Here is a 25,855-nt window from a genome sequence, read left to right as displayed (position 1 = left end):
CTGGATGCAGGGAATAACTTCGATATTATATACTTGGTTCTTAGAAAGGCTTTTGATACTGTTGCACATGGAAGACTGCTGCACAAATTGGAGCAGTGTGGCATTGGAGGCAAATTGCTGCTATGGATAAAGGGGTGGTTGAGGGGGAGAAGACAGAGAGTAGTAATCAATGGACACTGCTCATCGTGGACTAATGTTATGAGTGGAGTCCCTCAGGGTTCAAGTGTTGGGTCCATTATTGTTTTCTGTATTTATAAATGATATTGATGATATCAAGCTTAATGTCCAAGTTTGCAGACGATAAGAAGGTTGGCAGGGTTGTTAAGGACACTACTGACACTATGCTACTGCAACAGGATCTGGAAAGGTTGAGCAGATGGGCTGAGAGGTGGCAAATGAAGTTTAACATTGACAAATGTAAAGTACTACATATGGGAAACAGCAACCCCAGAGCAACGTATCAACTCTGTGGTACTACATTGACAGTGGTAGAGAATGAAAGGGACCTGGGGGTGGTTGTGCAGGCAGATATGAAGTTTTCTGAGCAGTGCAGACGGGCTGCAAGAGTAGCTCATGGTGTATTGTCGATGATATATAGGAATTTTTCTAGCAGGGATAAGGAGGTGATTATTCCCTTGTATAATGCAATGGTCAGACCACACCTAGAGTACTATATACAGGTCTGGAAGCCTCATTTCAAGAAGGATGTAGAGATGCTGTAACGAGTACAGAGAAGGGCAACAAGATTAGTGAATGGAACAAAGGGGTGCTCTTACAAAGAAAGGCTTAAGTTTTGCTAATTACAGTGTCTGGAGACTAGACACCAGCATGATGATCTGATAGAGGTGTATAAAGCCTTGAATGGTTTGAGCATGCTCAATGCTGATGGGATTCTTCTTCTTGATCAGAATAATCACCAGAGAGGGCATAAATTCAAATTGAGAAAAGACGGATGTAGGACACGCGAGGAAATTTGCCTTTAGCCAGCGGGTGGTTGGTTGGTTGGTGATAGACTTCCATCCCATGCCGTGGAAGTTGATAGCCTAAATAAGTTTAAGGCTCAGCTGGACAGGTATTTCGAAGGAACAGAGAGGTGAAGTGGAAGTCGTTATTTTTTATTTATTTATTTAGTATTTTTTTTTTTTTGGCTGATGCTGCATAAGCTTGCTTTCTTGCATCAAATGCCTCTACTAATGCTAATGCTAATAGAGCAAACTTATCTGTGAAAAAAACCTCCTGAACACTTACTAGTTCATTTCACAAATATACTTTTTCTCAGTTCTAATCTCAATGATTTTCATTTCCACTTAGTCTGCCAAACCACATGTACTTTTTTTGACAGAATCTCAGTTATCGGTTTATTCAACCACTGCTCATCTCAGTTGCCCAAATTATTCGCTGTATGATTCTTTCGCCTCAAAGGTGGTACTTGTGCATATGTCCATTCCGATATTCCCTGTCAGAGACTTAGTAATATGGAATCTCCTCTTTTCGATCTTCTCTGGCTTAAAATCTCTCTACCTCATTCTGTCAAATTCAGCTGTTGTCTCTACTGCTCCCCCAATTCCACTAATCACTTGGAACTCTTTGACTTCCTCTCTTTGCAACTTGACTTTCTCCAATCCAACTTTACTAACAGAGAGGTAATTTTCCATGGTGATTTTAATGTTCACAACTCGTGATGGCTTCCGTTTTCTAGTCACACAGACCCAGCTGGTTGAGATGCTGAGGCTTTTGCAATTACTAATGACCTCACACAGATTGTTCATTTACCTACTAGAATACCAGACAATCCTAACCATACGGTCAACACGCTTGATCTTTTTATCACAAACAACCCTTCTAAGTACATGGTCGAAGTGAGTGGTTCTTTAGGCACCTCAGATCATAACTTGGTGATTGTCTCTTCTCCAATGGAGCCTTTATCTCATGGCTATTCCCAACCAAGAGTTGTATAGCATTACAAGAATGCAAAATGGGATGTCCTACGAGATTTATTTTCTTTGGTTGGATTACTGTTTCAAAACTTCTGATGTCAGCATTTGCTCAGACCATGTCAGTGAAATTATTCTTGTAGGAATAGGATCCTTTATTCCACATACCACCTTACAATCTCGTCCTTTATCTAAAGCTTGGTTTTCCAATAACTGTGCTAAGGCTGTTCAAGAGAAGAATGTTCTATATCGTAATTGGCTTATTTCCTATTCTACAGTTTCATTTTCTGCTTACACAAGAGCTCGCAACAATTGTAAAGCACTTAATAATCAGTCAAATTTGGAACAGGCTAAAATAAAAAAACTTGCTTCTTGCCCTAATGGTAGCTGAGTATTCTGGTCTCTTGCCAAAGCTATGGGCCGCAACTTTTCCCCATGTCTGCTCTCACCTCTGTCAAAACCAGATGGTTCTATTGTCACTTCAGTCAAGGATAAAGCTAACCTGCTAGCATACCATTTTTCTTCCAACTTGTGTATTAATGATCTCGGTAAAATACCTCCCACCATTCCCAACAATGCTCCATTCAATGCCACCTTTGGCCTTCCGTCAAAAGGATGTCAGAAGGATTTTGATGAATCTCAATGGTAAGAAAGCTCCAGGTCCTGATGGTATTTCTCCACTTGTTCTCAAAACCTGTGCTCCTGAACTTACTCCTGTTCTTCGCCGCCCTTTTTTAACTTTCTTATTCCAAAGATGTTTTTCCTTCTGCTTGAAAATTTGCTCATATCCAGCAAGTTCCTAAAAAGGGTGACAAGTCCCTCCCATGCAATTATCATCCCATTGCAATTACTTCTACTGTTTCTAAAGTAATGGAGAAATAAATTAACCGCCAACTCTTAAACTACCTAGAGACCTTCCATTTGATCAACGATCGCCAGTACGGATTTTGTCAGTGTCGATCCACTGGTGATATTCTGGCTTATGTTACCCATTTAGGGGACAAATTAACTAGAAAAGTTAGGTGAAACACAAACAGTTGCTCTTGACATCTCCAGGGCTTTCGATCATGTCTGGCAAAAAGGTCTTCTAAACAAGCTTCCATCTTATGGTTTGCCAACTGTTTTCTTGTAATCGGTTATCCAGATTTCACTCTAACTGCTCACTGAGGGTGAGGGTATATGGCGCTCTGTCTTCTAACTTCTCCACTAATGCTGGTGTCCCCATGGTTCAGTTCTTTCCCCCAACTCTCTTCCTCTTGTATATTAATGACCTTCTTCCATTGACCAGAAATCCTATCCATAGTTTTGCTGATGATAGCACATTGCATTCCAATTTCCAGTTTGAGAAATCTCACCCTGCTCAATCAGCTTCAACTTCTTGAATATCCACTACCAAATCCTTAAATGCCGATCTGCAGTTAATTCTCCAGTGGGGGGCAAAGACAACTTAGTTGATTTCAATCCTACTAAAACTCAGTCCTGTCTTATATCTTGTAAAAACGATTCTTCTTCTCCTACGCTTATATTTGGTGACATCGCTATTTCTAGGCAAGATGATATATCTCTTTTGGGGATTACCCTGACTTCTAATCTCTCTTGGCACAAGCACATTACAAATATTGCTTCCTTTGCATCTAAAAAACTTGGTTTTCTCTTTGGCTCTCGGCGTTACTTTTCTTCCAAACAGCTGCTCACTCTGTATAAATCACAAATCCAACCTGCCATGGAATATTGTTCCCACATCTGGGGTGGTACCCCCAAAACCTCTCTCAGGCTTCTTGATTCCATTCAGAAGAGGGCAGTTAGGTTAATTAATGATTCATCTCTAACAGAGTCTCTCCACTCGCTTTCTCATAGACGTATTGTTTCTGCTGCATGCCTCTTCTACAGATACTTCCAGGGGCACTGTTCTTCTGAATTGGCTTCTATAATTCCCGCTCTCTTTCAAAACAGTCCGAACAGTGCCGCCACCAGCCAACATCCATTTACTGTCCAACTTCAAACTCATAGAACCAACTTTTCATCTTCCTCATTTATTCATTCAACTGCTGTTTTCTGGAACAACCTGCATGCATACTTATTTTCTGAAATTTACAATCTACAGAAGTTCAAGTTTAATGTCAACAAATATTTTCTTTCATCTTCTCAACCTGATTGGTCCACTTGACATCGATGGTTCGACTGCTGATGATCCTGCTCAGATAGCAAACAAACTGAATGAGTATTTTGCATCTACATTCACACATGAGGAATTATTAAGGTTTGAAAATGGCAGAAAGTTATCAAATTGTAGCAAGATACTTAATGATTTTGTAATAACTGAAAGCAAAGAGGAGGAGAAATTGTTGAAGTTAAACATAAGAAAAGCACCTGGGGTGGATGGAATCTATCTAGTTATATTAAAGTGTAGTACCAACTGTGTGGTACTACACTTAAGGTGGTAGAAAATGAAAAAGACCTGGGCGTAATTGTGCAGTCAGATATGAAGTTTTCTGAGCAATGCAGACAGGCTGCCAGGGCATTTCATGGGGTTTTGTCAATGATATATAGGAATTTTGCTAGCAGGGAGAAGGAGGTGATTGTCCCTCTGTATAAGGCAATGGTCAGGCCACACCTTGAGTACTGCGTACAGGTCTGGACGCCTCATTTTAGGAAAGATGTAGATTTACTTGAGCGTGTACAGAGAAGGGCAACAAGATTGGTGAGGGGAATGAAAGGATTCTCTTACCAAGAGAGGCTTAAGTTCTGCAAATTGCAGTGGCTGGAGACTAGGCACCTGCACGGTGATCTGATTGAGGTTTATAAGGGCTTGAATGGGTTGAGCAGGCTGAATTCCGATGGGATCCTTCCACTTGTTCAGATTACGAACCTTAGGGGGCATAAATTCAAATTAAGAAAAGACAGAGGTAGAATAGATGTGCGGAAATTTGCCTTTAGCCAGCGGGTGGTTAATTGCTGGAACAAACTTCCATCTGTCGTTGTGGAAGTTGACAGGTTAAATAAATTTAAGTAGGAACGGGACAGGCATTTGGAGGGAATGGTGTGATTTTTTTTTTTTTTTTTTTTTGGCTGATGCTGCATAAGCTCATACACTTGCTTTCTTGCATCACATGCCACTACTACAACTACTACCTCCAACCCATGCACGGTACTAAGTACTATAGGTTCTAATACCTCTGGTGTTTTGGGTTTCCATTAAAAAATAATAATAAAACTATATATATATATTATTTATTCAGAAGAGGGCAATTAGGCTAATTAATGACTTATCTCTAACAGAGTCTCTCCACTCTCTGTCTCAGATGTACTGTTTCTGCGGCATGCCTTTTCTACAGATACTTCCATGGGCATTGTTCTTCTGAATTGGCTTCTGTAATTCCCATTCTCTCTATCAAAGCAATTCGAACACGTACCGTCACCAGCCAACATCCATTTACTGTCCAACTTCAAACTCATAGAACCAATTTTTCATCTTCCTCATTTATTCATTCAACTGCTGTTTTCTGGAACAACCTTCCTGCATACTTATTTTCTGAAATTTACAATCTACAGAAGTTCAAGTCTAATGTCAACAAATATTTTCTTTCATCTTCTCAACCTCCAACCCATGCACTGTACTAAGTACTATAGGTTCTAATACCTCTGGTGTTTGGGGTTTCCATTAAAAAATAAAATAAAACTATATATATATATATATTATTTATTAACTTGGGTTTATTTCTTTATTTGATATCAAAATATTTACACACAAAAATAAATAAATTGCTTATTAATAAAACAATTTATTACTGTTTTTTTTTTTTTTTTTTATAATGATATATAATATGATGTTATAATGATGTTTTTGAAGTCCATTTTTATCACTCCAAAAAAATAGAATATGGTTACATACACACAATGGAAATGTGGGAATAGGACAAATGGGATATAGGGCTTAAGCTATTATAGCATATGGTTTAGGGCAAGTGAGGCAATGCTATCACTCATATCCTTTTTCTCTAAGGTTCTTATGACATTCACTACATAAAATGGCTAAGGTAAAGAAAGCCAACACGAGAACCACGGGAAACTTCGAAAAGGTTTTTCCGGTCAAAAGTGTTTCCCGGTACTGCAGCTTCTCCCTGGATTCTTGGTAAACAGATGGTGTGTGTGTGTGTGCGCTCTATCGGTAGTGGCAGTAGAAGTCGATAACGATGTATTGATTAGTTTTTTCCTTATTATTAAAAGCACATTATCGGAGTTCATGAGTGGCCTGAAATTTACTTATGGGTACACCCTCCAGACTGCCTCAGTCATAGGGTGTTTATCCCCTCCCCCACCTGCTGTTTAACCAAATTTCAAACACAAAGGCATTACACTCATGAACTCTAATAATTTGCTTTTAATAATGAGAAAAAAACTGATAAATACATCGTTATAAACTTCTACTGCCATTACCGATAACACACACCATCTGTTTACTGAGAATACAGGGAGAAGCTGCAGTACTGGGAAACGAGTTTGACCACTAAGAGTTTCCCAAAGTTTCCCGTGGTTCTCATGTTGGCTTTCTTTACCTTCGCCCATAATGCTTCTGCAGGAGTGGAATACAAAAATAATGGTAACACATTGTTTTGAGTGCCCGTCTTTTATCACAGTTATTTTTATTTTTCTTATGAATAACCTGCTTCACATATTACCAACTGCATGCATGTTGCTACAAAGTCACTTACACACTAAAGCCTACTAAATTCATTAGGGACAGGAAAAAAATTGCCATGGACCAGCATATAGTATTCTGGCTGATATCACACATAACAAACAACTTGCTCAATATCAGTCTCCCCTCCCTGCATTTGCAAAATTTTAAAATATGACAATCTGTGTTTTTTTCTCCCTCCTTTGTTGAAGAGACTAATACTACTCACAATGTGCACTATAGGTCAGAATAATCCTCTGGCTTTTTTTGTTGATGCAGGACACTACTGTGCCATGTTCCTGGAATGCAAATACACTAGGGTTTGCTAATTTACTGTTTGTGGCTACACACTCTACTGGAGTTTCACTTATTTTCCATGATAATATCCACATAAGCAAGTAATTAACTTTCAGTTTGAGAAGCTTTCGGATAGTGGAAATTGTGCCATTGTGATGAAAAGCAGTGTTTGCCCTACATTACTTGGCTGAATACAGTAGAGTAACAAACTATGTTAAGTAGCTTCGCAGGCCCCTTGGCTTACACAAAGACAAAAAAAAATAAATTGGGGGGGGGGGGGGAAGCACATGCAAGACTAAAAATACTATTAAGAAGTGTACAAAATAACAACTAATCCCCAACCAGCGAATCACTAAGGTTAAATATTTTGTTTTTGCCGAACCTGTCAAGTTAAGTTTTATTAAAATTCTAAGTTATTTATTTTTAATATGTTTGCAGTTTATCATCTTCAGACTTACTCTGCATTTATAAAAACTATACCAACCAAAAGCAAATGAAGCATATTTTCGAATGCCTGTGGGTGGTCAGGACAACTTGTGGGCACCTCATTCCTACTGCATTAGTTTTAGTTCAATATTACAGGAATGGTTTCATGGTAGTCGTAAGTGTATACATTTTGCTATACCTTAAATATAAAGAGAGCCCACAAATCATTATGACAACTTCTACTTTTGTTTCGTGTGTAGAGTTTAAAAATTCCATAGGTCAAAAACCTATAGAATATCACACACCATCCTCTATTGCTGCAGTGACCCAAAATGAAGACCTGCCAATTTCCAATCCACCTTCCAGAGATGAATCTTCAAAATAGATGAAGAATCTGATGCATAGGTTAACTGGGTACCACAGAAGCTGTTCAAGTAAAATGCCACATTTCCATAATCAGCAACAGGATTACTTTGCAAGAGAAATGGATCTAATTAAATCCAATGAAGAATTACTGACATCTCATTTAAGAGAGTGAAATCTACTGAATCCTAGCTGCAAGGCTTCCAGATACAGAAAATGACATTTCTGCTATGCATATTTTTACAATGTTTGCAGAATCCCTATGTTACTGTTTTCACTTGATTTTTCCTAATGAAGAAACTGGGTAACATCCATTAACACAGTAACATCCCATTTATACTGGCCTTACTTGGCCAGTATAAATGGAATGTAAGTTAAGAGTTGAACATGCAAAGGTTTTCAAAAGAGAGTCCTTCAAAAAGCCATATCTTTGATAGGCAAATTGCTTAAACTGAGAACATTTTTACATCTCTGCCATACTGCTCATTTATTTCTCCAATCAGCACATTGCAACAAAAAAGTTAAATTTGCTGGACAGTGCTTATGCTACAATATGCAGTATATGGATAGCTTTATGTGCTAAGTATGAAAAAATTAAATAAATATAAATAATAATAATAACGCCAATGCATAAAGTGGAGTATCAAAATGAATACATTCATCATGTGAGTAATACCACAAAATAAAGAGTTCAACATGACAATGTACAGATCAAGACTACATCCAAGTGGTTGGAACAATTCCTGGATATTCAAGTCACTGAACAGCAAATAGCAGACCAGAGAAGGACTATCATCACAAAGAACCTGATAGCTCCTGCAACCTTGGAAAAAATCAAGCAAGATGTGAGCGATCAACTACAAAGAACATGGAAAACATGGAACCGGAGGAGGAAGGGCAAAAAGAAATATAACCCAGAGCAGCTGAAGTGCAAAGAGAGATCATGATATCCATAATAGATGAGTGGAAAAAAGCCCTAACAGAATTTGAAAGAATGGACTCCACAAAGACCCATGTGATACCAAAGCAGAGACCCAACAGAATCCTATGGAGAGTCAAAGACCACCTCAATTGGCAAATAATACACATTACCTCGACAACAGCAGTGTAACACAGGAAGCCATCCAAATAGCTGTATACTGTGTGGCATAGCAGTCACTAGAATTAAGGGAAGAGAAATGGGAGACCAGCAGAAGAACTGAAAAAAAAGAAGGAACCACCAGCTTGTGAAAGAAGACTTCAGCAGAAGATAGGCCAATTTATCTGGTATCAATAGGATAATAGGAGTAAGAAATTAATTGAAAAAGTAAAGAGCATCAGAGAGAGAGAGAGAGAGAGAGAGAGAGAGAGAGAGAGAGAGAGAGAGAGAGAGAGAGAGAGAGAGAGAGAGAGAGAGCATCCACAAGACCAAAAATCAGAGAATAGGGACTATTTAGACACACACTGAAGCAGAACCTCCTCGCACTGAGCATAAAGTGGTGAAACCCATGTTTAGTCTCTAGAGCAAGGTTTCCGGCATCCCCCCCCCCATACTTCTCCTTCAACCCATGCACGGTACTAAGTACTATAGGTTTTGATACCTTTCGTGTTTGGGGTTTTCATAAAAAAAAAAAAAAAGAGAGAGAGAGAGAGAGAGAGAGAGAGAGAGAGAGAGAGAAAGAGAGAGAGACTATGGCAACACAAAGAGAGCTCCCAGGGGAAAATAAACAACCAAATCTTCAATGAAAACCAAAGAGTTTTCAAGGAGTCTCTCAGAAGATGGGAAACGGACCACCCAAGCAGAAGACAATCGGGGAGCTCTGGGGCAACATATGGAGCAGTGAAGTGAAACACAACAGCCAAGTGCCCTGGACAGAACTAGAATGGAAGAAAACCATGCAAGAGATGAGAGAGTTGGAGATTCGGGGAGGAAGAACTACAACAGTCGATCAGGAACTCCCCCAAGTGGCGAATCTCAGGAATAGATAATAACTACTGGTACAAGAAGCTCACTTGCATGCACAAGCACCTAGCAGAGCAGTTCACAAAAATGATACGGCACCCAGAGTTTCTCACTCAAGGAATCATATATCTGAAGGCTAAAAACCAAGGTGCAAGAAACCCGGCAAAGTACAGGCCAATCACCTATCTCCCAACAATGTTCAAAATCCTGAACAGCTGCATAACCAAGAATGCATCAGACCACTTGGAGAGCCAGAACATAATAGCCGAACAGCAGAAAGGAGGCAAGGAGCAATTAATCATAGATACCGCAGTTATAAAGAAAGACTACAAGAAGCGCTGTAACCTGTACATGGCCTACATCAATTACAGCAAGGCTCCATGCCTCGTAGATGGTTAATAGAGATGCTGACGATCTACAGTCAGTCTGACAGTGAAAAACTTTCTTGAAGCAACAATGGCAAAATTGACTACAACCATTAAGAACATCAAACCAGACCGATCCCCATCAAGAGAGAGACCCACTATTCACCATGCTCAACAACAGCAAGTATGGATATAACTCAAAGAAGGAAGGAAAAACTTGTACACTCTCACCCACCCGATGTATATGGATGACATCAATCTCTACGCAGCAACCAAAAAGCAACTCCAAGAACTACTCCAGGTCATTGAAGAATTCAGCAATGATATGAGGATGGAATTTGGTCTAGACAAATGCAAGCTCCACGGATTGCATCAGGGGAAATTAGTCGGCCGAAACTACAAACTGCAGACTGGTAAAGAGATCAAAGCCATGACTGAGGGAGAGATGCAAATACTTGGAAATGATGCAGGCTCAGCTGGTACAGCACAAGGAAATCAAAGCCTGCCTGAATGAAAAATACCATCAGAGACTCAGAAGCCTGCTCAAAGCAAAACTGAATGCAGGAGGGAACACAGTTAAAGCCATAAATACCTATGCAGTACCAGTGATAACATACTCCTTCGGGGTCACAGACCGGACTAACACGGAGCTGGAGGATATCATGAGAAAGACAAGGACAATGATGACCAAGAGTCACCAACACCACCCAAAGTCAGCCGTGCTCAGAAAGAGGGAGGAAGGGGCGTGATATACCTCACCGAGCAACAGAAAATAGTGAGAGTTAACATGAAGGATTACTTCCAAAAAAACACAAAAGCACTCTACGAGGCCATAAGGATGACAGACAAATGGCATACCCTGCTCAACCTAAGCGAGGAGTCTCCTCCCAACCAGGAGGCACAAACGAAGCTAAAAAGATAGGCAAAGAAGCCACTCCACGGTAGACACTACGATGACCTCCATCAAGACCACAAAGATAAAATGGCTTCCAATGCATAGTTCACGAGCAGGACGCTCTTCCCCAAGACTGAAGGATTCATGCTTGCCATCCAAGACCAGGTAATTAACACCAGAAACTATAAAAAATACATCATAAGGAGCTCAGAGTGTCAGATAACACATGCTGATGATGCCACCTGGCCTCAGAAACGATCCAACACACCACTGCTGGATGCAGGGCGATCACTGGAACGGACTACACTTGTAGATATGACCAGGTAGCCAGGATAATACATCAGAAACTAGTGAGGAAATAACAGCTGATCAAAGAAAGTGTACAATATTACAAGTATGAACCCCTGGCAGTACTAGAAACTCCAACCCACAAGCTTTACTGAGACAGCACCATAATAACGAACTAGAGAATCCCGTACAATAGACTGGACATAACCCTTGTCGACAAGAAAGAAAAGTCTACCTATCTGACTGACATAGCAGTGCCCCACATTGGCAAGCTCCAGGAAACCCACGAGGAAAAGATCAGGAAGTACATGGACCTAAGACGGGGGATCAATGAGGTGTGGCATATGCAGTAAGTTTGTTTGTTTGTTTGTTTGTTTGTTGTTGGGTTTTATTGGCACATTAGCAACTAAGGCTATAATGCGCCAAAACCTGGTCATTAAAAAATAATTTTTTTTTTTTTTTTTTTTTTTTTTTAGTGACCTAAAGAATTAGGTCACCAAGTCAAAGTATAAAAAAACAAGTATAAAGAGTAAAAGACAAATATCAGTAAACAAGTAACAATAACAAAGTAGATATTTTAAATATGAGTAAAATGGTTTACTCATTTCAAAAAGCTAAAAATAGCAGACACATGGTCATTGTCATATAAAATCTGACTGAGTGTATAAGGCTCAGTCAGATGATTAAAAGCAGTAAAACGGATATTACTAAAATCTGGACAATCAATTAAAATGTCTAATTGACAAAATTGTGCCACAAGACTCACACATAGGAGGGTCATCAGCCCTCAGCAAAAAAGAATGTGTCAAATGACTATGTCCTATGCGGGTCCAGGCAAGAACAACTTCCTCCTTACGATTCCTGTGCAGACTAGACTGCCACGGTTCAATTACAGGCTTTATATGATATAATTTATTCGCAGTCTGTCTATTCCAAGAATCCTGCCATTGGGAGTGTATTTTCTCATGTATTATTTGTCTGTAGTCTGTAGTCTGCCTGTAGTCTGACAGGCAGCGATTATTACAGGGAATTGCTGATTTGGCTTCGGCATCAGCCAAATCATTTCCCCTAATCCCAATGTGGCTAGGAATCCAGCAGAGGAGGATATCATATTCACGTTCATGGAGAAAGTGAATCTTCTGCTGAATGCTAGACAGAACTGTATGAGAATTATATCTTACAGTTATTAAAGCCTGTAACACGCTGAGAGAGTCAGAATATAAAATGAACCGTTGGTATTGGCATTTACTGATGTGATCCAAGGCTAACTCTATAGCGTGCAGCTCTGCAGTAAATATGCTGCCTTCAGAGGGAATCTGCTCTGATGTAGTGCTGTCTGTAAAGACAGCAGCAGATCCCACATATGATTCTGACTTCGAACCGTCTGTGTAAACTGGCGTGGTCAGAATGTTCAGCTCGGTGTGCTGAATAAAGCTGCAGGTAGACTGATGATGGAGTGTCCGACTTTCCCCAATTTCTAAGGGATAAAGTCACATGCCGGGACATGAGCAAGGTGGAAGGGGTTGCTTTGGTGTTTGGGCAACCTTGTCTACCTTGATATTAAGTTCTTTGAGTAGCTCTTGGAGACAAATACCAAAAGGACGATTGGCAGTCTTACGGGTATTATACAAATTTTCCCATCATGGCTCAAAAACGAATGGCCACGTTGGATGGTCTGGCAGGGATTTCAGTTTTAAAGCATACTTTAAAGACAACTGCTTACGTCGAAGCGATAACGGTGGTTCGTTTGCTTTGACGTATAAACGCTGGACAGAAGATGTTCGAAATGCTCCAGTAGCGATACGGAGAGCCTGATGATGGACAGGGTACAGCCATCGAAGGGTGCTGTCTCTGGCTGAAGAATATACCCGGGACCCATAATCTAATTTGAATCGCACAAGTGCACGGTAAAGCCGTAGAAGGGTGCATCGGTCTGCACCCCGTGATGTAGAGGAGAGCGAGCAGAGAATATTAAGGCCTCTTGTGCACTTTGTGCGGAGCTGACGGATATGATTCAGAAAGGTCAGCTTTTTGTCAAATCTGAGTCCGAAGAATTTTGTGTCCACTGCTACTGGAATAGCATTTTGTCCGAGCCTTAATTCAGGTTCAGGATGAAGATTACGCTTACGACAAAAGTGTACACAAACTGTCTTCTGCGGCGAGAACCTGAAGCCATTTGCAAGTACCCAGGAGTTGAGGCGATCAATGGATTTCTGCAGTTGTCTTTCAATAACCCTCATGTTGCATGACTGACAAAGTATGCTAAAGTCATCAACATAGAGGGCACTGTTTACAGTTGGAGGAAGTTGTTCTGTGATGGAATTTACTTTGACGGCAAAAAGCGTGACACTTAATACTGATCCTTGTGGTACGCCCTCCTCTTGGCTGAAGGGACGAGAGAGTGAGGATACCACACGAACTTGGAAAGATTGATTGGCTAAAAAGATTTTAATAAAAATGGGGAGTTGCCCCCTAAGACCAAGGCTATGCAGATCTTTTAAGATGCCAAACCTCCAAGTTGTGTCATACGCTTTCTCCATATCAAAGAACACTGACACCAAGTGTTCGCATTTTAGGAAAGCATCCCGGATAGATGTTTCCAGTCTAATAAGATGGTCCAAAGTGGACCGGTTCCTTCGGAAGCCACACTGAATGTTGGAGAGAAGGTCATTTAATTCTAAGTACCACATTAAACGAGAATTAACCATTCTCTCCAGGATTTTGCACAGACAGCTAGTCAGAACAATAGGACGATAATTGGTAGTGAATTTTGGATCCTTTCCTGGCTTAGCAAAGGCAAGAACGATTGCCTTGTGCCCGGAATCCGGAAACTGCCCTTCAATAAAGATACTGTTATATAGAAAGAGCAGATAGTCCATAGATTTTGGTGAAAGATGTTTAATCATTTCATAATGGATGCCATCTGGTCCAACAGCACTTGCTCTGGAAAGAGCGAGGGCTCTTTTCAGTTCCTGCATAGTGAATGCCCCGTTGTAGAGATAGATGCTCTTAGACTTAAAATTAAGTGCTTGTTTTTCCAGTTTATGTTTCAGGACCAGGAACTCTGGGGAATACGAAGATGTTGCAGAGATGTTGGAGAATGTTTCCCCAAAAGAATTGGCTATTGCAGTTGGATCTGCATATAGTGCATCCATTATAATCTAGGATTGAAGAAGGGTGGGATGTATATTTTCCCTTCATTTTCCAGATTTTATCCTAGACTACCTTAGAGTTGGTAGACTGGTTAATAGATGATGTAAAACGGATCCACGATTCCTTTTGACTCTGACGGCGGATATAGCGTGCTTTGGCTCGTGCACGTTTAAAGGCTATAAGGTGGTCGTGGTAGGATATCGGCGGAATATCCCTCACGCTTTGTTTTGAGCCTTTTTTGCTGTTGTGCATTGTGAATTCCACCATGGCTTGGGAAAAGGTGGAAACCGGGCAGATGTTTTCGGTATGGTATTGGCAGCTGCATGGAAGATATTTTCTGTGATGTACATGACTGCATCATTGATCGGCTCCTGACTGACCGTACTGAAGTCAAAATTTGCCTGATGTTGGAAGGCAGTCCAGTCAGCCTGATCAATCTTCCACCGTGGTAACCTGAAGGGAAGACATGGGCTCCCACTGTGTAACAAGGTTATCACAGGGAAGTGATCACTTCCGTATGGATTCTCCTCCACTTCCCAAGTGAGTGAAGGGAGTAGAGAAGGGGAGCAGATGGAAAGATCAATGGCAGAAAAGGTACGGGTAGGCATGTGGAAGAAGGTATTTGTTCCAATATTTAGAAGGGAAAGGTCATTGTCATTGAGCATACGCTCTATGACTCGTCCCCTTCCATTATTGTTAGCACTACCCCATTAAAATCCCCGAGAAGTAAGAAAGGGGGAGGCAACTGCATTACAAGATCATCAAGGTCTTCCTGGGAGATGTCAGTCCCAGGTGGCAAATAAATAGAGCACACGGTTAATAAAAATCCCACTGTAAGGCGAATTGCAATAGCCTCTATGCTGGTTGTAATTAGCAAGGGCTGAACTGGGGTCTGATTACCCACAAGGATAGCCACTCTTCCATGAGCAGGACCATCCGCAATTCTATCCTTACGAAAGATTGTGATGTTATGCATGGTGGGATCATCATTTGTCTTTAGATAAGTCTGCTGCAAGCAAAAGCAAACTGGCTTGTGCTTTTGCAGGAGGGCCTTGATGTCAACAGTATTTCGCCGGAATCCACGACAATTCCATTGTAGGAATTTAGCCATTACTTTAGCTTGGTGCGTCTATCAGGTGGCTTCTGAGGTGCTGAGGGCTTACTTTTATCAGTCTTGGCTTTATCTTTTTTGGGAAAGAAAGGATGCTGTCCCGTGTCCATTTCTTCCTCCGCAAAGAGTTCCAAGACTGATTCATCCTGTACCTCCTTGTTCTCTACATCCATTGTTTCTGTTATTACTGCAGGCTCTTTACCACTTGGTTTTGGTAGTAGTGGAGCACTAGGAGGTACGGATATAGGAGTGGCGGCTGACTGTTTTTTTTTGGTGGGCTTTTGTGAGCTCAATAAATAGCGTGCAATCGGGGTGAATGACTCTTTTGGTGGTATAGTCATCTCAGTTTGTGTACCGATAGTGCACTTAGCAGAAACCTTCTGGGCATATGAAGGTTTCCCACTATTTATTGGTTGGATACGTTTTGTGGCCTCTGGGTAGGGGATATTCAGCTCTGTTTTTAACTTTTGGATCTCTTTTTCATCCTTCCACCGCTGGCATGCTCTAGCATAGGCGGGATGCTCTTCTTGGCAATTGACACAGATAGGTTTTGGAGCTGAGCATTCCTTGCTCTCGTGGTCTTTAACACCACATCGAGCACAGGCAGGGTTACCACGACAAGATGTTTGTGAGTGGCCGTATTTTTGGCATCTAAAGCAACACAGTGGATTTGGGATATAAATCCTCACTGGGCAGTTTAGATAGCCTGCCTTGATGAAACTTGGAGGCCGTGTGGTGTTAAACGTTAGGATGAGAACTCAGGTAGGGACGAGATTCCCATCCTTTCTCATTGATATTCTTTTGACAGCTGTCACTCCTTGTTCTTTTAATTCAGAGCAGATCTCTTCTTCAGAAACATGAAGAAGGTCCCACTCTGATATGACACCTCGTGAAGAGTGCAAAGTTTTGTGGGGGGGTTACGATGATAGGTATTCCCCCTATTGATGTGGCTTTTAGGATTTTTTCTGCCTGTTTTATATTTATAGCTTCGACCAAAAGATTGCCAGAACGCAGTCGTTTTACAGATTTGGGTGATCCTGCCAACCCTTCTAATCCTTTCTGGATAAAGAAGGGTGACATCTTCCCAACTGACTGCTCTCCAGTCGAATGGAGAATGAGGAAAAGTGGTGTTTTATCCTCAGTTCTGGCTCTTTTGACAGAGGTGTTGTCGGTGTTATCGTCTCGGTTAGGTAGGGGCCTTGTTAGGGCCCCAGAAGAAGTAGAATTTATTTTACTCATAAGAGTAAAGAGAAAGTGTCTGATGCCTAAGTACCTCACCCACCACGGAGCCCTACGAGGGGACACCCAGTCGTGAACTAGCAAGTACTGCGTACATGAATGGGACGGCGAGTTCGCTTAGAGCACCATACCCACGTTACCAATAAGTCTTTATCTCGTCCCAGGACCAAAGGGAGGGAGACTTATTGGAACGCAGTTGACCCTAGCAGTAAAAAACCACCCACCAATTGATCCCAGTCGGGCTGGTCCGGGACCACCCGTCTTGTCGAAGCAGGGGCCAAAGTGGTGTATTAAGGCTGGGCCCCTCAACCACCAGGATCCCCCTTTCCACATTCCACAGGTCGCGGCGCACAGCTGCACACGCCGGATTCCAAAGATGTAACCCTGGAACCAAGGTATGGGCGTTAGATCCCAGTGATGCTAATCTGGGAAACCAGCAGCATCACTGGGAGGTCCCCCTCATCACATACAGGTGCCCACGTCAAGGGGTATGCAGTAAGTAACGAATATCTTGATCATCGTGTCAACCACCATTATGGTGCCAAAGAACCTCCTAAACAGTCTAGCAACAATGGGTCTCCCAGAGAACATATACAAGGAACTCCAGAGAGTCACAATCCTGAACACCTGTAAGATAGACAGAGTTCCTCGCCCAATAGACACCAGACACAACAACGATCATGTGTACCAATACCTGTCATGGGATGGAATCCCCCATCAGGGATAAATAATATTACAACATAATACAGTAAACCCCCGCTATTCGCGGGGGTTACGTTCCTGAGAAATGTCGCGAATACCGAAATCGCGAATACTGAGTTATGGCTCCCATAGTAATAAAGGGGTTCCGTTCCAAAGTATGAAATATATAAGAAAAACTAGTCTAAAATTTTGTCTATGTATGTATTATATGTACCTTCAAAATATGATTGTACATAGACAGTACATAGTGAAATGCAAGCATATGACATCGAAATGAAAATAAGAAACAATTTAATATTAAATGTAATATTTATTAGAAATTTCAAACAAATCTTTCAAACCAGCGCCTTTGCTTGCTAGCAAAAAAAAAAAAACCATCACGCCAGTGCTATCACTAGTTTCGCTAAAGTGTTGATAAGGGAGTTTTGCCTTTTCGCGAATGATGAGTGAACTTAACGGAATTTTATTTTGAGTTCGGTCTTCTATCCATAGATTTAAAGCTTTTTCTATTTTTTCTAATTTAACATCACGAGTTACAGAGCAAATTTTTGAAGCAATTAGCGCGTTTTCACGGACACTACGGCGGATTTTTTCTTCCAATTTCTTGATTGATCGTACCGTTGACTCATTGATTTTATGTTTTGCCACTGAGGAGACAATTTCACCATTAGAAATTTTGTCTAATAACTCAGTTTTATTCGCTAATGTCATCACCTTTGATATTTTCACATTTCTCTTTTTATTCGCAGCCATATTTTTGTAGGGGTTAGAAAGAACTTGTCCACAATAAAGTCACTTTCTTCCGTTAATACACTCGAAAAAGTCTGTTTTACACTGCAAAACGGTAGATTTATCATTTTTGTAAGCATATCAATTTATAAATTGATAAATTTATTCAATTTATAAACATATAAATTAAAAGCAAACGACGAAACCTTCCATGACAAACGCATAACACATACTGAACAAGGATTAGCGAGAAACATCCACGCTCGCGTTTTTGTTTCCCCTCTCCCCCCACCTACTGAGCGCTGTTTTGACCGGGAAAGATAATTTTAGCCACGCCCATGTTTTTTATGGCGGAAAATATTCACGGCGCTTTAAAGTTCACATTTTTTTAGGTTTCATTTTATATTAAATCGGCGATCGCGAATACGCGAAATAGCGGGGGTTTACTGTAATAATTGTTGGATTTCTGTTCGTCCAATTTCAATGAATTTGGGATGGCTCAACAAATCTTTTTAAAAGACAACTATAAAATTCCATCAAAATTTGTTTGTTGGGAATTGAGCTATTAGATGGACATGGTGAAGACAACAGGCACTTTACATATAGGGAAAAAATCTATAAATAAAAAAAAAGTAACTTGTTAGCCAATATTGGTTTGTAAGGAGGTTGATGGGATGATGGAATGCTCAAAAAACACAGGGCACTTGGGTTTTTTTTTTTTTTTTTTTTTTTTAAGATTGTCTGCTAATCAATAAAATTAGTATAGCATTTAAACAATATTTAAAAAAATGAATACAGTGAAATGTAAATAAGATATGCAATTGATGAATAACTACGACCTTCTGAAATATCAAAAAACATGTACAAGAATATTTACCTTAAATATTGTTAGTTTATGAAGGTTTCCAATTCCATCTGGAAGAGTCTGAATATAATTCTGTGATAAATGTAGATCTGTTAAACTTTCAAGGCCACCAATTTCTTCCGGAATATATTCTATATGATTTTCACTAACATCAAGGCACACAAGTTTCTTCAAATTTCCTATTTCCTGTTTACAAGGAAACATTTTTTGAATTAATAATGAATTTTAATTGAATATGAATTTTATTATTAATGAAAATACTAAATATAGTTATGGCTTAACAATACAATGGAGCAGTATTTCAAACTTAATGTAATGGCACTCCCTGTCACAAAAGCAGAGCAAAATTTCTATTGCATCTCTTCTTCACATTAAATAAATGAATCTGCAATTAAATAACTATGTAGCAAAGACTTTGAGCATTGAAGAAATCTACAAAGTGAGAAAATCAGACATAATTCTATAAATTTGTACAGGGTTTACATCATTTTTAACAGTAAAGCACATATGTATTTGGAAAGGATGAAATTAAAAGAAACTTTGAATCCCCCTTCCTGACAAAAAAAAGCACTTTTTGAGTTTGTCACTACTGAAAAAAAAATTAAAGCAAGCAAAAAACCAAGAGTTCTAACAGTTGACTTTTGTGAGTTACCTTCAGTTGATCCAAATGCTAGAAATAAGAGCTGCATTTAAGAGAGAAGTCCCATAATGCACCTGTGTACAAGAATACACAGGTGCATTATGGGACTGTGTACACATTTGTGGAACCAAAGCAACCAGACATTAAGGATATCAAGAGGCAATTTTGACACTGAACAGCTAATGCCTCATGCAGAGCTGTGCCAAGGGTGAGGCGAATGAGGCTCTTGCCTCAGGTTAAAAGCTTAAAGGAGTGCCAAAATAAAGATTAAATAATTACCAATGCTGCCATCATTAACAGTAGGGCACAATTTTCAATTCTTGCCTCAGGTACTGAAATGGCTCTGCACAGCCCTGGCATCATGTGTTTAATAACTTTTGTAGCTGTAAGGCACATGCTCACTCAAAATCATGGGAATGCTCCGGCCACCCTACGTCTGCATTTAAAATCTTATCACAAGAAATCACCAATCAGGAGCTTTCAGTCTCAGAGCATGGTTTCAATTTTGCCATTAGAAAATATATTTCCCATTAAAGAGAGTATTATGGGGATTCAAGTTAATTAGTTATCCTGATTAAATACATTTCTCCTTATCAAATAAATTATATTAAAATAAGGAGATTATAATATATACATTAATAAAGGTGCATGGTTATTATAAATAAATCAGACAAAAACAAATTCCTCCACATTATACACTTATGCCATCAACACAGCTTTTCATTAAACAGCATCAAGAATAAGATTAACTATTTTACGATTCTTGGAAACAAAATGAAGATTAACCTTCACACTCTGTAGGACACTGGTATTAGGAATAACATTATGCCATACATTTTAAATATTATAAAATTGTACAAACTAGAACATCTTCTGAGTGTTATGCAAGGTTCAACTATAATCTATCTTCTTTTCTCGTTAAAATAATTTCCTCCCTTACAATTCACCCCCCCCCCAAATTTACAGTTAGAAGGTAATGGTGTACTAGTTTGTTTAATGTGGTGTCATTATGCATCAATGTTTATGTGGAGTGTGCTATTACACTCAGTTACACAAACTTATTACATGGGACAGTATTATGATAAAAAAAAAACCCTGCTAGTATTATAAGAACACATTTCTTATTAAAGCAAAGGCATTTCAAATTTGGTTCTGATTTATATAAATGGATGAATATAGACTCCCAAAGAGATTGAGAATTTCAATTCCCTTAGATGACACTATTTTAAACTCTGTCCTTTAAGCATTAAGCTGTTTATGCAGATATCAATTTTATTGATAGCTGACCAACAATCACCTTCTTCAAGTTTAATTCAATCCATTTTTGGCTTAAACATATACTAGAACTAGAATCTGGCAGTATTGGTATTCATTCCTGAAATCTTAGTATTTTCAAGATATATACTCAAATGTTAGTTATAGAAAAGCCACACAAACACACATACAAGGAAATTCCTTCAATTTTACTCTGCCATCCTTACAACACACAAAAAAAAAAAAAAAAAAAAAAAAAAAAAACTGTATTGTACACAAGTTTATAATGCAATGGAATGCTGTTCTAATGAAAATGATTTAAGAAACAAAATTAGATTATCTAATTGATGCTTTTTGCAAACAGGAAAATATCCTTCATAGTGAATTCATAGCATTATGTGAGAATGCTAAACGTTGATCAGAGAACCCTTCTGCCCAAAGTTATTTTGCACCAAAGCCAACCTTAATTTGCCTGTCCATAGTCAGTTATATCACTTAAAACTCCCCCCCCCCCCCCCACTTTGAGAAAGAATATTATTCTAATCTTTTCTTCTTGTAATGGACTATACTACTGGTTAAGTAATTACAGATTCTTTTGGTAGGCAGGACATCAATAATCTAGTCTACTTAATTTAAAAAAAAAAAAAAAAAAACACGCTTCCATCACCACAGCTAACACTACAATATTACCATTATCAATTTCACATACTAATTACCCCAGGACAAAACTCAGCCAACATGTACCTTCTAACTCTTCTTAGTTGACTCAATACAAATTTTAGTAAACTTAAAATCAATCTACAAGTTATTACCATACAAAGCATTGGCTATTGAATGGTGCTGGTGAAACTCATCTCTCAATTTTCTCAACATTAAAGTAGCTCATCAACTTCTCACAGATATAGCAGTTAATTAACCAAGTTTCAAAATCTGCACATTACAAAGGAGCAACACAGGACCTAAACTTCTCTCTTAATGCAGCTCTCATTTAGACCAACTGAGGATGATTCATAAAAGCCCACTATGAGGATTCTTGGTCCTTTACTCTTCCCCCCTCCCTTAATAGTTACAAACCTTCAGAAGTAAATGAACTTCCCCCTCCCCCCCAGGATGATTCAAAGTCATTTCTAATTTTATCTTTCAAATACACAACACCTTGCGATTATAAAAAAAACACAATAAGAGAGTCTTGTATATAGAAGCTGATTCTCTCACTAAATGTTAACTGAATTTAGTTTTCACACCCTGCCCTGCAAATTAAATCCAAACCACTAATTTAGTGAATATACATACAATTTATTCTGGTATTGATTACTTTATATAATGGATTTGTCTGTAATAATAAAACTATTACTAATAATAAAACTATTACTATTTGGAAGTTGAATTTTTAACTAAGCAACTCATCAAAAGAGCTCTCCAGGAATCAAAATGAAATAAAACTATAAAACCCAACCTGATAAACAGGCAACTCTGTTTATGTGTTGCTTAATTGTTTCCTGGTTCTTTGGTTAATGAGCAGATACCGGAAAAGCTTTTTGCTGATAGATCTTCAGGAATTGTCACAATACATGTAACTGGAAATTTCATATTTACTTGATTAAACATACATTGGTAGCTTCAGAACAGTTAAATACAATCATACAAATAAAGCAGTAAATTCTAATATACACAATTAATTACAAACCCTGTATCAATAATGCAACTTACAACTGGCCATACACAAAGGAGTTTTCTGTGGCAAATACTATATTCACTATATTAAAATTCCACTCTTGCAACTTGTTGATGGTATTTTCAGATGCCAGCACTAGTGGAAACTATATGCATTGTAGTAAAAACAAGAAGTACATGTCATCACTAGTGCCCAAATAAATACAAGATATGGACATGATACAGTTAACTTTGTCCTTTGTAAGCTTTGGGTTTTTTTTTTTTTTTTTTTTTTAAGGAGCATTAGCAACTAAGGCCATATTGCTCCGGGGATATGCGGTGGTCATTCCCTGACCTTTCTGCTTCCTCCATATTTGGTGGTCACGGGCTCGAACTCCGATCTAATCAAGAAGCGTGTGCTATGTACTGCTGCTCCCACCCACCTGGCTACGAGGGTGCCCATTTGTAAGCACTTCACACATAAGAATCGTCCAGTGCAACCTTATGCATAATCAGACATGTCCTGTTGCAGAGCACACAAGTAATGATCATATTCCATAACATTAAAACAGCACTAATCTTCAGTCTCTAATTGTATGGTGGCAACCCAGTGAATTTCAAATTAAGATATTTGGGTATATAAAGCAGTGTGAGAACAGGTGAAAAGGGTAGCTTTGATTATTATTTTTTCTTTTTAATCCCATGTTTAGAGACAAACTATCAGAGACACTGTCAGAAAAGTAGTTTGCAGACACAGCTGTTAAAATTTAAACAACTGCCTACGTAGCAGGCTGTGTTTCTAGTAATAATAAAAAAAACTACTTAACTTTCACATTACTTGTAAATTGTGAATGAATTTGGCAAATTTTCTTACCCTAATCTAAAACTACCAATATATATATATATATATATATATATATATAAAATTGAATATAGGTATTCAGAGTAAAAGTATACCTATTGAGCCATAAGGCCAAATATTTAAGTAACCTAAATTAAACTTCGGTGTTATACATTATATAATTAAACACATAATTAATAATAAAATACAATACAATGATGATGAAGCAAATTACTGATAAAAGGATATACTGAATGGTATGTTGATGAGCACTAACACCACTCAATATATCCTATCAATAATTGGCTAAGGCTATCTGTTTCTGTTTGCTATTTTCCAGTTTTTCTAGGTCCAAGTAATCTCAAATTATAGCAGCAACAGCAATCTAAGTTAAATTTAACAGCAAATTGGCAGAATAGCAGCTAGCCCGACAGACAGCAGTGAATCAAAAATAATGAAAGTAAGTGCCAACTATAAATTACATGTGGGTTTATTTACTAGTGAAAAATAATTAAGTAGTAAAAAGAAAGGGCTTTTGAAGAATTAAGGCAAAAAGGAGGAAGAGTAAGGATAGCAATAACATAGGCAGACTTGCATATAATATGCAAGAAATTCTATACCTCCACTTTATTAAATGAACTCAATAACAGCACAACCTATAAAACTGAGACATCAAATAGTAGCACTATCATTAAGAAACTGCTGGCCATGTGCAGAAAGTTAAAATTAAGGAACCCCAATACTAAATTTTCTTATGTACACTGGATACCCAAATTCCACAAATCATCTATAGGTTTTAGATTTATTACATCTTTCAGAAAGAGCTTTGCTAAGTTACCCCACAAAAAACTAGAATCGCTGCTCGATATCATTATAAGAAATATAGGAGAGAATCAAAAATTATTCTGAACATCTCTATAATAGATTATTTAAATGATAACACCAAAGACATAAGCACATTTGACTTTAAAAACTTGTTTACCAGTATATCTCATAATGATTTGAAATCGGTCTTTAGCTACTATTATAATGAGTATTAGAGTATATTATCTTGTGACCAGTATTATTGGGATAACATCATAAATTTATGTTTATTTAGCAGTTACATCTTTAAATGGTAATAATGTATATAAACAGCATATAGGAATAGCAATGGGGGCATGTAGTTCTGGCATAGTTGCAAATCTTTACCTGCATTATTATGAAAGAAACCTATATAAAAACTTAATACTTTAGCACTACGTTGATGATCTTATGGTAATAAATAAACCCAACTTTCCGAAAGATATTGCACAGCATTATCCTCCCGAGTTACAACTAGAATGTACCAATAAATATAGTACTATAGCTGCATCATATCTAGCATCATTTATTTTCTATTTATAAAATAGAAAATAAATTGTATACCAAAGCATATGATAAACGTAAAGACTAACTTTGAAATTATAAGCTTAACACACTGGCTTTCCAATATCTCAAAAAGAATTCATAGTAACATCATTTCACAGAGCTTTAGATTAATAAAAATAAATAATAACATCAATAGTATTATAGAATCACTAAAAGAATTAAAAGCTAAGCTGATAAGAAATGAATTCCCAAATAGATTTATTTCTAAATATTTAAACAGGGCTATAATTATCACAATTCATAAATGGCACGGAAATATTAACCCTAGTAAAGTTATAGCTGAAATATATACATAATTATACAACTGAATGCACCAGTCGAATGCGAGAACTGAATGCACCAGTTCTCATCCGATCACCGAAGTTAAGCTGTGTTAGGCCCGGTTAGTACTTGGGAGGGTGACCACCTGGGAATACCAAGTGTAGTTGGCTTTCCATCAATAAACTGAGCGAATTCGAACTGCTGGTTAAAACAAGTAACGCAGACATAATAGTGCTTATGGAGATGTGGTGCCACCCAGAAATTGGGGATAATGAGTTTCAGTACAGCTTGTATGATGTATTTAGGAAGGATAGGGTAGATAGAAGGGGTGGTGGGGTAATGCTTCTTATCAGAAGCAGCCTGAGTGCGACGATAGCTTTCCCGGATTCAGACGTTTCACGTGCTAGTGTAGAATCTGTATGGCGTGAGATAGTTGGAAACAAAGGTATAATGCAAGTAGGAGTAATCTACAGACCAGGTGTGATTGTGAAGATTATGACGAAAGCCTCTACATGCAAATGGAATGGGCAAGTAACCGTCAATGTCTTATTATTGGTGATTTCAATTTGCCTCTAATTGATTGGAGTAAATGGGAAGGAAACTCGACATGGGGAACAAAATTTTTAAATCAACTAGATCACTGTTATTTGTATCAACATGTCAAGGAAAGTACTAGAGAAAAGAATATCCTAGACCTCATCATCACCCATGATTCAGATGACAACAGGGCTGACAGTAGAGGAACCAGTAGCAGGAAGTGATCACGGAGTTCTACGGTGGATGATGATGAGAGGTAGCAGCAGTAAATG

General features: G+C 38.6%; 1 protein-coding gene across 7 annotated transcripts in view; it reads right to left on the bottom strand.

The window, feature by feature from the left end:
• Nucleotides 1-25,855, bottom strand: part of scrib (scribble planar cell polarity protein) — a 1,177,936-nt gene that overhangs the window by 918,702 nt on the left and 233,379 nt on the right. For all 7 annotated transcript variants that reach the window (XM_090386364.1, XM_090386369.1, XM_090386366.1 and 4 more), the window contains exon 7: nucleotides 19,000-19,173. In XM_090386364.1, coding sequence (XP_090242490.1) covers nucleotides 19,000-19,173 — 174 coding nt within the window. The remainder of the gene's footprint in view (nucleotides 1-18,999; nucleotides 19,174-25,855) is intronic.

Source organism: Mastigoproctus giganteus, chromosome 12, assembly GCF_048544385.1.
Source record: "Mastigoproctus giganteus isolate SK-2022 chromosome 12, ASM4854438v1, whole genome shotgun sequence".
Taxonomy (NCBI): Eukaryota; Metazoa; Arthropoda; class Arachnida; order Uropygi; family Thelyphonidae; genus Mastigoproctus; species Mastigoproctus giganteus.
This window is presented reverse-complemented; position numbering and strand designations above follow the sequence as displayed.